The sequence below is a fragment of the Triticum urartu genome, chromosome 7A (genome assembly GCF_056163025.1).
Source record: "Triticum urartu cultivar PI428250 chromosome 7A, HENAU_Tu73, whole genome shotgun sequence".
Taxonomy (NCBI): domain Eukaryota; kingdom Viridiplantae; phylum Streptophyta; class Magnoliopsida; order Poales; family Poaceae; genus Triticum; species Triticum urartu.
Genome location: NC_141879.1, coordinates 585,211,597 through 585,224,236, shown reverse-complemented (window position 1 = coordinate 585,224,236; position 12,640 = coordinate 585,211,597). Strand labels below are relative to the sequence as shown.

Genomic DNA, 12,640 nt, shown 5'->3' with positions numbered 1-12,640 from the left:
TCAGAGGGTCGGCCGGCGAGGCATCAGCGGTGGAGGAGGCCGTGTCGTCGTCGTCGTCTGGCGCCAGGTCGAGGAGAAAGATGCGTTGACACACGCGGTTGTGGCCCTGCCAAACTTCTCATTACAATTGAAGCAGAGGCCCAGGCGACGGCGTTCCTCCATCTCCGCCTGTGACAGGCGCTTGATTGGGCGCCCTTCCGGCAGAACGGGTGCATGCTGGGGTGCGGCTGGTGGTGCCGGTGCGGGTAGCGCGGGGCGTGGGACGGGCGCCGGCAGGATGCCCTTCTACTGAAAACGAACCGGTGGCGCGGAGGCGATCGCGCACTGGTCGCGCAGCTCCAACTTGCGGGCGAGACTCATGGCGACGGCGAGGGACTGCGGGTTGTGGATCTCCACGTCGAGGTTGAGGGGTGGTTGGAGGCCCACGGTGAAGATCTGAACCTTCTGTGTGTCCGACAAGTAGCCTGCTCGGGGAAGGAGCGCCTCAAACCGCTCCTGGAAGTCGACGACGGACGTCGTGCGCTTGCACGCCAGTTCGCCCAGCGGGTTAGCGCGCAGGGGTGGCCCGAAGCGGAGGTTGAGCAGCTCGGTGAAGCGGCGCCACGGCGGTGTGCCCTCATCGCGCTGGACCTACATGTACCACAGCTGGGCAGTACCCTCGAGGTTGTATGACGCCATCCACACTTTCTCCTCCTCGGCGATCCGTTGTTGATGGAAGGAGGACTCGCATCTGTTGAGGAATGCGAGAGGGTCGGACTTGCCGTCAAACTTGGGGAAATCCATCTTCTGAAACCGTGGGGGTCGATCGTTGTGGTGCTGCCCATCGTGGCCGCCGTCAGCGCCCGACGAGGAGGCCGACTTCTCCTTCTGCAGTGCTGCCACGGACGTCTGCAGAGACGACACGGTTGCAGTCAAGGCCTCGATCAGCTTGGCCAAATCAGCGGTGGTTGGTTCCGTCATGGCTGAAGGAACCGAGGTGGCGGCGGATGGTGGCGATGGAGGTGGGCTGGGCGCGGACGCAGAGGTGGAGGTGGCCGGCGGGGGTAGCGTGGAAGAGGACGAGGAACGCCTGGAACCTGATACCAAGTTGTCAAGGACCTCGGTGCCCAAGACAGCAGGACCTCGACTACGTAGCTCGTAGTCTCGGTAGATAGGAGCGCTAGAATTTTTGCCTAACTGCTCAATGGTGCGGGAGATGAGATTAGGAGCAGAGGGAGAGATAGGAGATAATGATTTATTGCTTGCCCTCAAAGAGTGCTGATTACACGATATATAAAGGCCCCATGGGCTGCTAACAAACTGGAAACTATGCCTAACAAACTACTCCTTTATTCTAGGAACCAATGCATAAGGATCAGGACTCCTGCCCCGATCACGCTTTGCCCGTTGTGGCCGGCGGCTGTTGCTGCTGGTCGCGTGGCCCGCGCCTATACGCAACGCCCCACATGACAAGGTAGCGCTGCGATCGCGCCCGTTTTATGTGTGATTTATAATCGTGGGTATGATTATAAGAAGTGAAAGAAAACATAATTTCTACTTAATAGACAGTTTTCATTTTTCTTAAAGTTTGCTTGTGTAAAAAATAAGGCTTTATCCAAAGAAAAGCATCTGAGAAATTGGATTCGGGATAGTAAAGGCTAACCTCTGAAGATTTACCACCTCACTTCTTTAATGGCCAACCTCTGAAGATTTACCAACTAACGTCTTTAATGGCCGCCCAGTTGCATCCTGGAAGGGCGGCGAACTTATTATAATCTGGACCTTCCTTCTGCTGAAACTGCTCCTCCAGTGCTTGATGGCATTTAGAAAGGAAAAATGTTTCAAGTGATACAGGAAGACCACTCCGTGGCAGTGACATCAGCCTGGGGCACTGATCAATCGAGAGACGCCGAAGCGAATAAAAACCATCCAGATCAGGAAGCCACAATAAATTAGAACAATCAATAATCGACAGCTCCACAAGGGAAACAAGGTCACACAAATGTCGCAGAGATGATAGCCCGTCGCAAGATCTTACTTTCAGCTCTTTCAGTGCCGCCTGGTGGCCTGCTTTAGACAGTCGCATAACTTGAGGGCACCCCCACAACTGTAGTTTCTGAAGACATGGCATGTCATCTAAATACGGCACAGATTTCAGCTCATAACAATAGCATATTGTCATCATTTCAAGGGACAACAGTGCTTCTGATCCGTCAATGGATGATATCCAACCACATTGAGAAATGTACAACCGTTTCAGCATCCTCAGGTGGTGCAGACTTACCGGTACACCCGGTATCTCAAGAGAGACACATTTTGATAGAAATATTGTTTCAAGAGATGAGAGGTTATTCAATAACTTGAAGAAAGAGGATGGTTGCAGGTAGCACTCTTCTAATGCAAGGTGTTTAAGTGACAAAGGAAGCACAGGACATGCATTCTCACCCAAGAGGGTGGTAATCACTGAGCAAGTATTCTGCTTATCAATGCCAAATACTTTCAACTTCTTGAGTGATTTCATACTGTGAAAGACTGTCGTGGGCATGTGTACCAAAAAGTTAACATAGATCTCCATATCTTCTATAGACTCTAGGTGATGAGAGCGCAAGACATGGAAGGAGCTTGATACCAGGCGACAAAATGATCTTGATAGTTCAAAACTGTCAATGTGAAGCTTAAAATGGATTGTTTCCTTGTCAAGTACAGCTATATGTCTGAGTGTACGAGGATGGGTGGGATATGCTCTTAGCCGTGGACAGCCAGCAACAGAGAGATGTTTGAGATTCTGTAACACTTCATCATTGTCCAGAAGACACCACTCCAATTTTGGCAAGCGTTCCAGAAGCAATATCTCCAAAGAAGGGAATCCAGCATGACCAAAGAACTCCTGACCGAGTGCTTTTAGTTCTTCCATTCTCCTTACTTCAAGAGTTCTGAGTAACGGGAGATCCCCTAAAGCTGGAAGTACCTCCCATCTTTTACAATCTCGTAAACAAATGAATTTCAATCTTCTCAGCCAACCAGACTCCAGCCAAGAAGGAGAACAGACACCTGGGTACCCACTGATAGTTAGCTCATCAAGATTGCAGTGCGGCTTTAATACATCAAGCACCTCGAAGCCCCTGTCCAGATTATCAACACCATCACATGATCCCCATTCTAGCTCCAACTTAGATATGTGCTTCTTTAAGTCTAGATGAGACTTAGCGGCTTCCTCCCTGTTTTTTATATTCTCGAGCGATCTGATAGCAAGCTCTCCCCCAATGTTGTTTAGATCCTTTAGTTGGACCAAGCTTTGCTCCTCCTTGTCAACACGGAATTCTCCGGAACCCACGATACAAGTAAGTTGATGCAAACCTGATAAATTTACAGTGTAACCCTTCTCCACATTGACATGCACTAAGTTGATAAGTCCACTAATGCTTTCAGGAAGACTGAAATGACTTCCAGTAATGTTTACATTTCCCCTTGAATGATTCTGACGTTTTCTCTTGTGGGAGCAAGATATCATTGAGAAATAACATGAATGATACTGAACAAACAAGGCCTGTAGATGTTTGAGTCTGGAGATTGCCGTAGGCAGTGGGTAATAAGTGTGTTGGATGGCTAGATAGCGCAGGTGGATCAGATCATTGATAGCTTCAGGTAAACTATGGAGACAGCATCCGCTTACATCAAGTACCCGCACACTCTTGAGCTTGGTGAGTAAATCATGGCTCAGACAAACATTGGAGCAGAACCAAGATTTGTTCAGAACTATCAATGTACGCAATCTTCTAAGATCATCATTATACAAAACATTTTGCAGTTGTTCAGCGGACACTGAAAAATGTCTAATATAATGAGGTAACACCACCATGCAGTTGTTGTCAACTGACTCAAACCTAAAACATTCTCCCCGGGAAACATGAAGTGCCAGGTCATTCATTGAATCGTGCATAACATAATATGTTTGATCTCCACGGCAGAGCACTTGGAAAAATGACCGAGCTAACAAATCATTGAAATAGCCCCTGCCAATATCTTCCAAGCTTGTACTGATATTTCCTTCTAGATGAACAAAACCCTGGGCTATCCACATTCGTATCACTCTATCTGGATCAATACGATAATCCTTCGGGAATAAACTACAATATGCAAAACACTGCTTGAGGTGTGCTGGCAAACTTTCATAACTTGAGCGTAAGATTGTCAAAATATCGTTTGGATTGAGTACATCTTTGTGAAGAACATCCTCCCACTCTGAACCATTGTACTTCCCATTTAAATGCCCTCCAATAACCTTTATTGCTAGAGCTGAGCCTTTCAGTTTCTGAACTATTTGATCTCCAATTCTGTTCAACTCTGGATAATCTTCTGGCTTTCTACTGCCAAATGCACATCGACTGAACAGTAACCAGCTATCATCTCTTCCAAGACCCTCTAAAAAGAATGAGCTTCTAGAGTCCAGAATTTTTGCAACCAATTCTGTTCGGGTTGTCACTAGAATCTTGCTTCCTGTCCTTCGATTCTTACGATTCCTGCTTCCTGATTGTTTAATTGGGGCTAATAATTCCATCCATATCTCTTTGTTGATGTGCTCTCCGTATTTCTCGTCATACCACACATCATCCAGCACTAAGAGAAACCTCTTGCCAGAAAGTCTTCGTTTAAGTTCTTCCTGGAGCATGCTGAAATTGAAATTGGACAGGTCAACGTCCTCACCATCAGTTGTGCATGCTATCATCTCTTTGATAACTCTAGTTTTGTCAAAATTATTGGAAACACAAACCCACATTCTCTGGTCAAAAGTATCAGCTATTTGCTCATTGTTATAGATAAGTTGAGCTAGAGTAGTCTTGCCAATGCCCCCAACACCAACAATAGTGTGAACCTCCGTCCTAAATCTGTGTTCACCGTTCAGTGAACATTCATCGAACTGATTCACCAGCTGATCTGCTAGCTCGGCAACCTCGTTTTTTCGCCCAAAAATTACATCTTCATGCAAAAGAGATCCTGTGATTCTTTCTTGGGTACACTGAAGAGGCTGAATGGGGTTATAGCTCTCCAATGTCATCACTCGTACAAACATCCCCGCAGAAGTTCTAACTCTCTCTAAGCTTTTGACGACCTTCCGCAAATCTGACCTGAACTTGTCAATATTGACCAAGCGCTTGCCAATAGAGATAGAAGAGGAGGCTATGCGTCTGAGCAGGCCTTTCTGCTCACTCCTCTCTTTTAAAAGCATATAGTCAAACTCATCCAAGACATTTTCTGCATCAGAGACTGCATCTTTCATTTGGTGCAATAAAAATAGTTGATTTGTGTTCACTACATGTTGCCTTTCAGCTGCATCAACTACCATAAGTATATCCATTAAATTGGCCTCCAAATTCTTGAGATCAGACACCATCTCAGATTTCCAGCTGTACTGGCTTGAAATATAGGACTGCACCAAAGAAACCATCCTTCTAATAACAGGAGAAAGAGCCCATCCTACAACACTAGCTGCTGATATTGTAGCCATGTGAAAATATAGGACTGCTCCTGTGCAATTAAAAGTTAAATGTTTTTAGTACTAAATGAATAACAAGTTGCAATGTAAAAATATCACAAAACGCTTAAATGTTCAGAGACTTGCTTGCAACGGAGGATCAACCAGGTTGCAGCATATATGTCCAACAAAGGCTGGTACGAAATCAACTGGGGATATTTCGTAAGACACACTTGATATGTCTGACGGACTCTCAAAAAAAAACTTGATATATCTGACATACTTAATCAGTGCATTCACATTGTGAACACACTTTTGACATTATCCATCTAGTTTGACTTTGTTTCCTTGATATATAGACATACGTGAGGATACCAGTATTGAAATTTAAAAGTCCACCGTTCTTTGCTCAAGCTAACATTCCAGTAGTTCAGAAACATTTTCAGTGATGGAAATAACCAAGTTTTGAGATCCAACCAGACGATTTCTGATCAGATCTCCAACCAGATCACATACTACACCTATTAGAACAAGGATTAAAATCTCGGCCACTTAAGTAGTGCCAGAGTATGAAGATGATTTGGGCAAGACCGAATTCTTGCATCTAGATGAGCATTGTGCGGACGCAGAGCTGTGTGCCGGAGCGGCGGCGCGGGGGGGGGGGGGGGGGGGGGGGGAGTAGAGCCGCCTAAGGGCATCTCCAGCCGTTGGCCCCCCCAGGAGGGGCAAAAGATCGCCCCCTGAGGGCGCACCGGCGCTAAACCGTGCACTGGGAGCGTGATGCCCCTCAGTCGCGGCGTCCACGGTTAGTCAAAAAAGTCAAATACGGCGCAAAAACGACTCAAATTTAACGCAAACATCGGCGAGTTCGTTCAAACTTAAACATATTTTACAAAAAAAGGAAAAAACTACCGCGGGCTACCCCGCCGTCTCCCCCGCCGCCCGCCCACGCGGTTCTACATGTCGAGGAGGCTGTAGAACCGCGTGTAGTCACCGCCGTCGTCGTCGTCGTCGCCGCCGCCCCCACCTATGCCTCCGCCGTCCCTGCTGCATCCCTCCCCCGGTTGGCGCGGCGGGTTGGACGGTCCGGGGGCGGCGGCGTCGTCGTCGTCGCTGTCGAGGACCACGACGCCGTGCTCGTCCTCGCGCCCACGCTTGCGGGCGGCGATCTCCTCCAGGGCCCGGCGCTGCCGGACCATCTCGTCGCGGAGGTAGTCGCCCCGCGCCCACCGCAGGGCGTCCTCGTCGGAGAAGCCGCGTCGGGCTATCTCCTCGTACTCCGCGGGGAGGCCGGGCTCCGGCTTGGGCTCAACGAGGACGAAGCGGCCGGTGGGTGGGGAGGCGTTGGCGCCGATGCGGACGCCGGAGCTGCGGGTGCGCGCGCTGACCGGCGTGCCCTGGGGCTCCGGCTTGACGGGGCGGAGGCAGGGCGAGCCGCCGGACAAGGAGGAGGACCCCCCGGTCTCCATGCGCCTCGGGGTCCAGAAGCTTCCTCGGCGACGTGAGAAGGAAGGGGGGGCGGGGTACTCGAGGCGCGGCGTGTTGCCGCCCTCAATGTACTCGAGGACGGCCTCCAACGTGCGCCCGGGCACGCCCCACCACCGACGCCGGCCGACGGCGTTGAGCCTGCCGGAGGGCTCGACGCCATTGGTGGCCTCGAGCTGCTCGGCGTGACGGCGGCGGAAGTAGGGCTCCCAGAGTGGGCTGTCGGGGACGTACTGTGGCCCCTCCCTCGCCGCACGCGGCAGGGACGAGCGGATGCGTGCGATCTCCGCACGCCGCGCCGCGCCGGTGGGTATCGGGGGCATCGGCACGCCGCCGGCGCTGATCCTCCACGCCCCGGGTACCCGCATGTCCGGCGGGACCGGGTACTCGGCCTCGAAAAGGAGGCGAGCCTCGCTCTCGTGAAGATGGTGGCGGCCGAATCCGTTCGCCGCCGCGCCGTCGCCTGGGAAGCGCTCGGCCATGGGTGCTGGAGACGGCGAGAGAGAGGAGAAGGAGGAACGACGACGGCGAGAGAGAGGCGAGAGTGGAACGACGACGGCGAGAGAGGACGAGTCGCCGAGTGCTCTGGGGCGCGTTTTATATAGGCCGAGGCGCCGCCCGTGCGCGAGCCGCCGTGAGTACGCGTGGCGGGCGAGGGACGCGCGTCATCCGGTCTTCACTGCGCCGCCCGTGAGGCATCAATGGCGCAGGCTGACCGGCGCGGCAGCTTTGGCATTGATTCGCCGCGGGAAACGAGGCGATGAGGACGACGAAGGGCCGAGAAGAGGGTAGAGTCGCTGACGCGGCGGGCCCGCGGCTGTATCGCGCCAAAACAGTTCGCCCCGGCGCCCCCGGGCGCCCACCAGCGCGCCAGGTTCGGCCTGGGTCCGCCGACGCTGTTTTCGGTCCAAGCCGGTGAAAATCGGGCTCCTGGGGGTGCGACTGGGCCGATTTTTCGGCGCCGGCGCAAAAAAAAACGCCTGGAAAGGCCTTCCTGGGGACGCGGCTGGAGATGCCCTAACTACCAGGCCACCAACCTCAAAAACAAATGTGTGCTCTCCCGAGCGCCATCTCATATGTTCAGGAAAGCGTCTCGCCTCGCTGCCGCCCAGCTGGTGAAAGGGCCAGGCTCGATAATAAAACCGGAGCCTGCGCGCCAGCCCATCAGGCTGTCAAAAAAAAGATGCTGCAATTGGTATCTCCGACGAGAAGTCCTCGGGTGATTCAAACCCGCGATCTTTTTTTCTAGACAATTCACGAAAACTTTATTAATTCGTCATAATGCTTACAGAGATGGACGAAAGATTTTCCGACGGCCACCTCTCAGGGTAAAAGTATGCTTTGCTAAATTGTGAGCCTTAAAATTTGAGCTCCTAGTTTCATCAACTATATTACACGATGTAAAGGAAACAGAGTGGATAATGATCTCCTGGATTACAGCTCCATAACTTGTCCGATTTCACTTCTGAATGTCCTTAACGACCACCTTACAGTCAGATGTAATATGTAATCCCTGGATATAGGGCAATACCTCCCTGACAGCAAACGCCTCTAATGTTGTTGGGTCTGTGATGTGCCTAAACACAATGGCTGATGCTCCTAAGAACGATCCTCCTCAATCCCTGCAGATTACTCATATTCCTTCATATCCATAACGAGACACTGCTACATCGACATTTAATTTTGAGTAGTCCGCTGCTGGGGGATCCAATGAGCTGAACTTGGAATCTTCGGCTTAATGGGCGCGCCTGAGGCTTTGCATTGATCACTTGCAGCTCCAACATATATGAGTTGATAAACCCATGCACTGTATATGGTGACTGAAAAATTCCTTCATGAATGGCCTTTCTCCTTGCTCCCAAACCCATCTCAAACACCCGGGCAGACGGCCCGGTCACTGATCAGTCATAAAAAGCGACCCAAACAAGCTTTTTAAACGGCATCAAACTTCTAGGCTGACCGGCACCGTACCCCTCATATCCAACGCAAATATGGAGCAGATATGGGGCGCCCGAGTGCGTCCGTCACGTCGGACTCGACAGCCATACCCCACCATAATTTGCATCAAATCCACCAAACTCTTCCTCCTTCTCCCGCCTCCCTTCTACCTTTTAGGCCTCCGAGCCCTCGCCGCCCGCCACCCTTGCTCCCCATCCTCATCACCAGTCCCGATCCGTCGCCTTAGATGTCGTCCAGCCCGTCCCTGACCACCGCGACAGAGGCTGCGTCCGCCTCGTCCGTCGATGTCTCGTCCTCGGCTTCGTCGTGCAAGGCGGAGAACATCGCCCGAAGGAACCGACGAGGCCGACAGCGAGAGAGGGAAGCAATGACAGCAGTGCACGGAGCGGATGCGGACATGGACGAGCAGTTGTCCCCCCCTCCCCCTCCCTCGCCGCGCCCGGAACCTCACACCCTATCCATCTGCCCGCCAACGCGGATTGCGCCTTCGGTGAACAAGTACGTCGGGTACTACTCACAAGTGATTGACCGCCCTCAAAGTGGGATGGGAGTGGCAAATCACGTAAGCTACTTCATTTTGTCATCATTTTCGCATGCTTGTTTGTTTCGCATTCTCGTGCTCATACATATGTTGTTTGTTAGACGCGGCGGTGGCGGCCACTTTGTATCATGAAATGGAGAAGAAGCCATTTGTTTTTATCCATTATTGGATCATATTGAATGGCAAGCCAAAGTGGACACAACTTGTGGCCGATCTCAAGGTCGGCAAGAAGAAGAATGATGGCTCAAGCTCCCACCAATCAATTCGGTTGGACGATGAAGAGGAAGATATTTTCATCAAGAATGGAAGAGTCACTGTATCAAAGGATAACCGACAAGTCATGAAAAACAAGAGGAAGAAGGCAAGGGCCTCCCATGACACCGCGGCTACAAAAATGCCCTCCATTTTGACCGGCATTTTTGAAGGAAATATGCCCTAGAGGCAATAATAAAATTATTATTTATTTCCTTATATCATGATAAATGTTTATTATTCATGTTAGAATTGTATTAACCGGAAACATAATACATGTGTGAATACATAGACAAACAGAGTGTCACTAGTATGCCTCTACTTGACTAGCTCGTTGATCAAAGATGGTTAAGTTTCCTAACCATTGACATGCGGTTGTCATTTGATTAACGGGATCACACCATTAGGAGAATGATGTGATTGACTTGACCCATTCCATTAGCTTAGCACCCGATCGTTTAGTATGTTGCTATTGCTTTCTTCATGACTTATACATGTTCCTATGACTATGAGATTATGCAACTCCCGTTTACCGGAGGAACACTTTGTGTGCTACCAAACGTCAAAATGTAACTGGGTGAATATAAAGGTGCTCTACAGGTGTCTCCAAAGGTACTTATTGGGTTGGCGTATTTCGAGATTAGGATTTGTCACTCCGATTGTCGAAGAGGTATCACTGGGCCCTCTCGGTAATGCACATCACTTAAGCCTTGCAAGCATTGCAACTAATGAGTTAGTTGCGGGATGATGTATTACGGAACGAGTAAAGAGACTTGCCCGTAACGAGATTGAACTAGGTATTGAGATACCGACGATCGAATCTCGGGCAAGTAACATACCGATGACAAAAGGAACAACGTATGTTGTTATGCGGTCTGACCGATAAAGATCTTCGTAGAATATGTGGGAGCTAATATGAACATCCAGGTTCCGCTATTGGTTATTGACCGGAGACGTGTCTCGGTCATGTCTACATAGTTCTCGAACCCGTAGGGTCCGCACGCTTAACGTTTTGATGACAATTATATTATGAGTTTATATGTTTTAATGTACCAAATGTTGTTCGGAGTCCCGGATGTGATCACGGACATGATGAGGAGTCTCGAAATGGTCGAGACATAAAAATTGATATATTGGAAGCCTATATTTGGATATCGGAAGTGTTCCGGGTGAAATCGGGATTTTACCGGAGTACCGAGGGTTACCGGACCCCCCCCCCCCCGGGGGGGGGGGCTTAATGGGCCTACATGGGCCTTAGTGGAAATAGAGGGCATCAAGGGGAGTGTGGGGCGCCCCCCCCCCCGGCCCAAACCGAATTGGTTTATGGCAAGGGGGGCCGGCCCCCTCTTTCCTTCTCCTACTCTCCCTTTCCTTCCCCCTTTCCTACTCCTACTAGGATTAGGAGGAGTCCTACTCCTAGTGGGAGTAGGACTCCCCCTCGGCGCGCCTCTCCCTGGCCGGCCGCCTCCTCCCCTTGCTCCTTTATACACAGGGGCATGGGGGCACCCCATAGACACAACAATTGATCGTTTGATCTTTTAGCCATGTGCGGTGCCCCCCTCCACCATAGTCCACCTCGATAATACTGTAGTGGTGCTTAGGCGAAGCCCTGCATCGGTAAAACATCATCATCATCACCACGCCGTCGTGCTGACGAAACTCTCCCTCAACACTCAGCTGGATCGGAGTTCGAGGGACGTCATCAGGCTGAACGTGTGCTGAACTCGGAGGTGTCGTACGTTCGGTACTTGATCGGTCGGATCGTGAAGACATATGACTACATCAACCGTGTTGTGCTAACGCTTCCGCATTCGGTCTACGAGGGTACGTGGACAACATTCTCCCCTCTTGTTGCTATGCATCACCATGATCTTGCGTGTGCGTAGATTTTTTTTTTTAAATTACTACATTCCCCAACAATGGTATCAGAGCCAGGTTTTATGCATAGATGTCATATGCACGAGTAGAACACAAGTGAGTTGTGGGCGATATAAGTCATACTGCTTACCAGCATGTCATACTTTGGTTCGGCGGTATTGTTGGATGAAGCGTCCCGGACCGACATTACGCGTACGCTTACGCGAGACTGGTTCTACCGACGTGCTTTGCACATAGGTGGCTGGAGGATGTTGGTTTCTCCAATTTTAGTTGAACCGAGTGTGGCTACGCGCGGTCCTTGCGAAGGTTAAAACAGCACCAACTTGACAAACTATCGTTGTGGTTTTGATGCATAGGTAAGAACGGTTCTTGCTAAGCCCGTAGCAGCCACGTAAAATTTGCAACAACAAAGTAGAGGACGTCTAACTTGTTTTTGCAGGGCATGTTGTGATGTGATATGGTCAAGACATGATGCTAAATTTTATTGTATGAGATGATCATGTTTTGTAACCGAGTTATCGGCAACTGGCAGGAGCCATATGGTTGTCGCTTTATTGTATGCAATGCAATCGCCCTGTAATGCTTTTACTTTATCACTAAGCGGTAGCTATAGTCGTGAAAGCATAAGATTGGCGAGACGACGACGATGCTACGATGGAGATCAAGGTGTCACGCTGGTGACGATGGTGATCATGACGGTGCTTCGGAGATGGAGATCACAAGCACAAGATGATGATGGCCATATCATATCACTTATATTGATTGCATGTGATGTTTATCTTTTATGCATCTTATCTTGGTTTGATTGACGGTAGCATTATAAGATGATCCCTCACTAAATTATCAAAGTATAAGTGTTCTCCCTGAGTATGCACTGTTGCGAAAGTTCTTCGTGCTGAGACACCACGTGATGATCGGGTGTGATAGGCTCTACGTTCAAATACAACGGGTGCAAAACAGTTGCACACGCGGAATACTCAGGTTAAACTTGACGAGCCTAGCATATAACAGATATGGCCTCGGAACACGGAGACCGAAAGGTCGAGTGTGAATCATATAGTAGATATGATCAA

The 12,640-nt window shown here is 50.2% G+C and overlaps 1 protein-coding gene and 1 pseudogene across 1 annotated transcript; both read right to left on the bottom strand.

Annotated features, from left to right (window-relative positions):
- Positions 1 to 960, bottom strand: LOC147960540 (uncharacterized; annotated as a pseudogene).
- A 730-nt stretch (positions 961 to 1,690) lies between these two features.
- On the bottom strand, positions 1,691 to 5,485 carry LOC147960539 (putative disease resistance protein RGA1). The gene has a single exon (XM_087533404.1). The coding sequence runs from the start codon at positions 5,483 to 5,485 to the stop codon at positions 1,691 to 1,693; it is 3,795 nt and encodes a 1,264-aa protein (XP_087389530.1).
- Positions 5,486 to 12,640: the final 7,155 nt, after the last annotated feature.

Bases quoted from the DNA above. Each gene is read 5' to 3' on its own strand.
- LOC147960539 (XM_087533404.1), bottom strand. From the start codon at position 5,485: ATGGCTACAATATCAGCAGCTAGTGTTGTAGGATGGGCTCTTTCTCCT.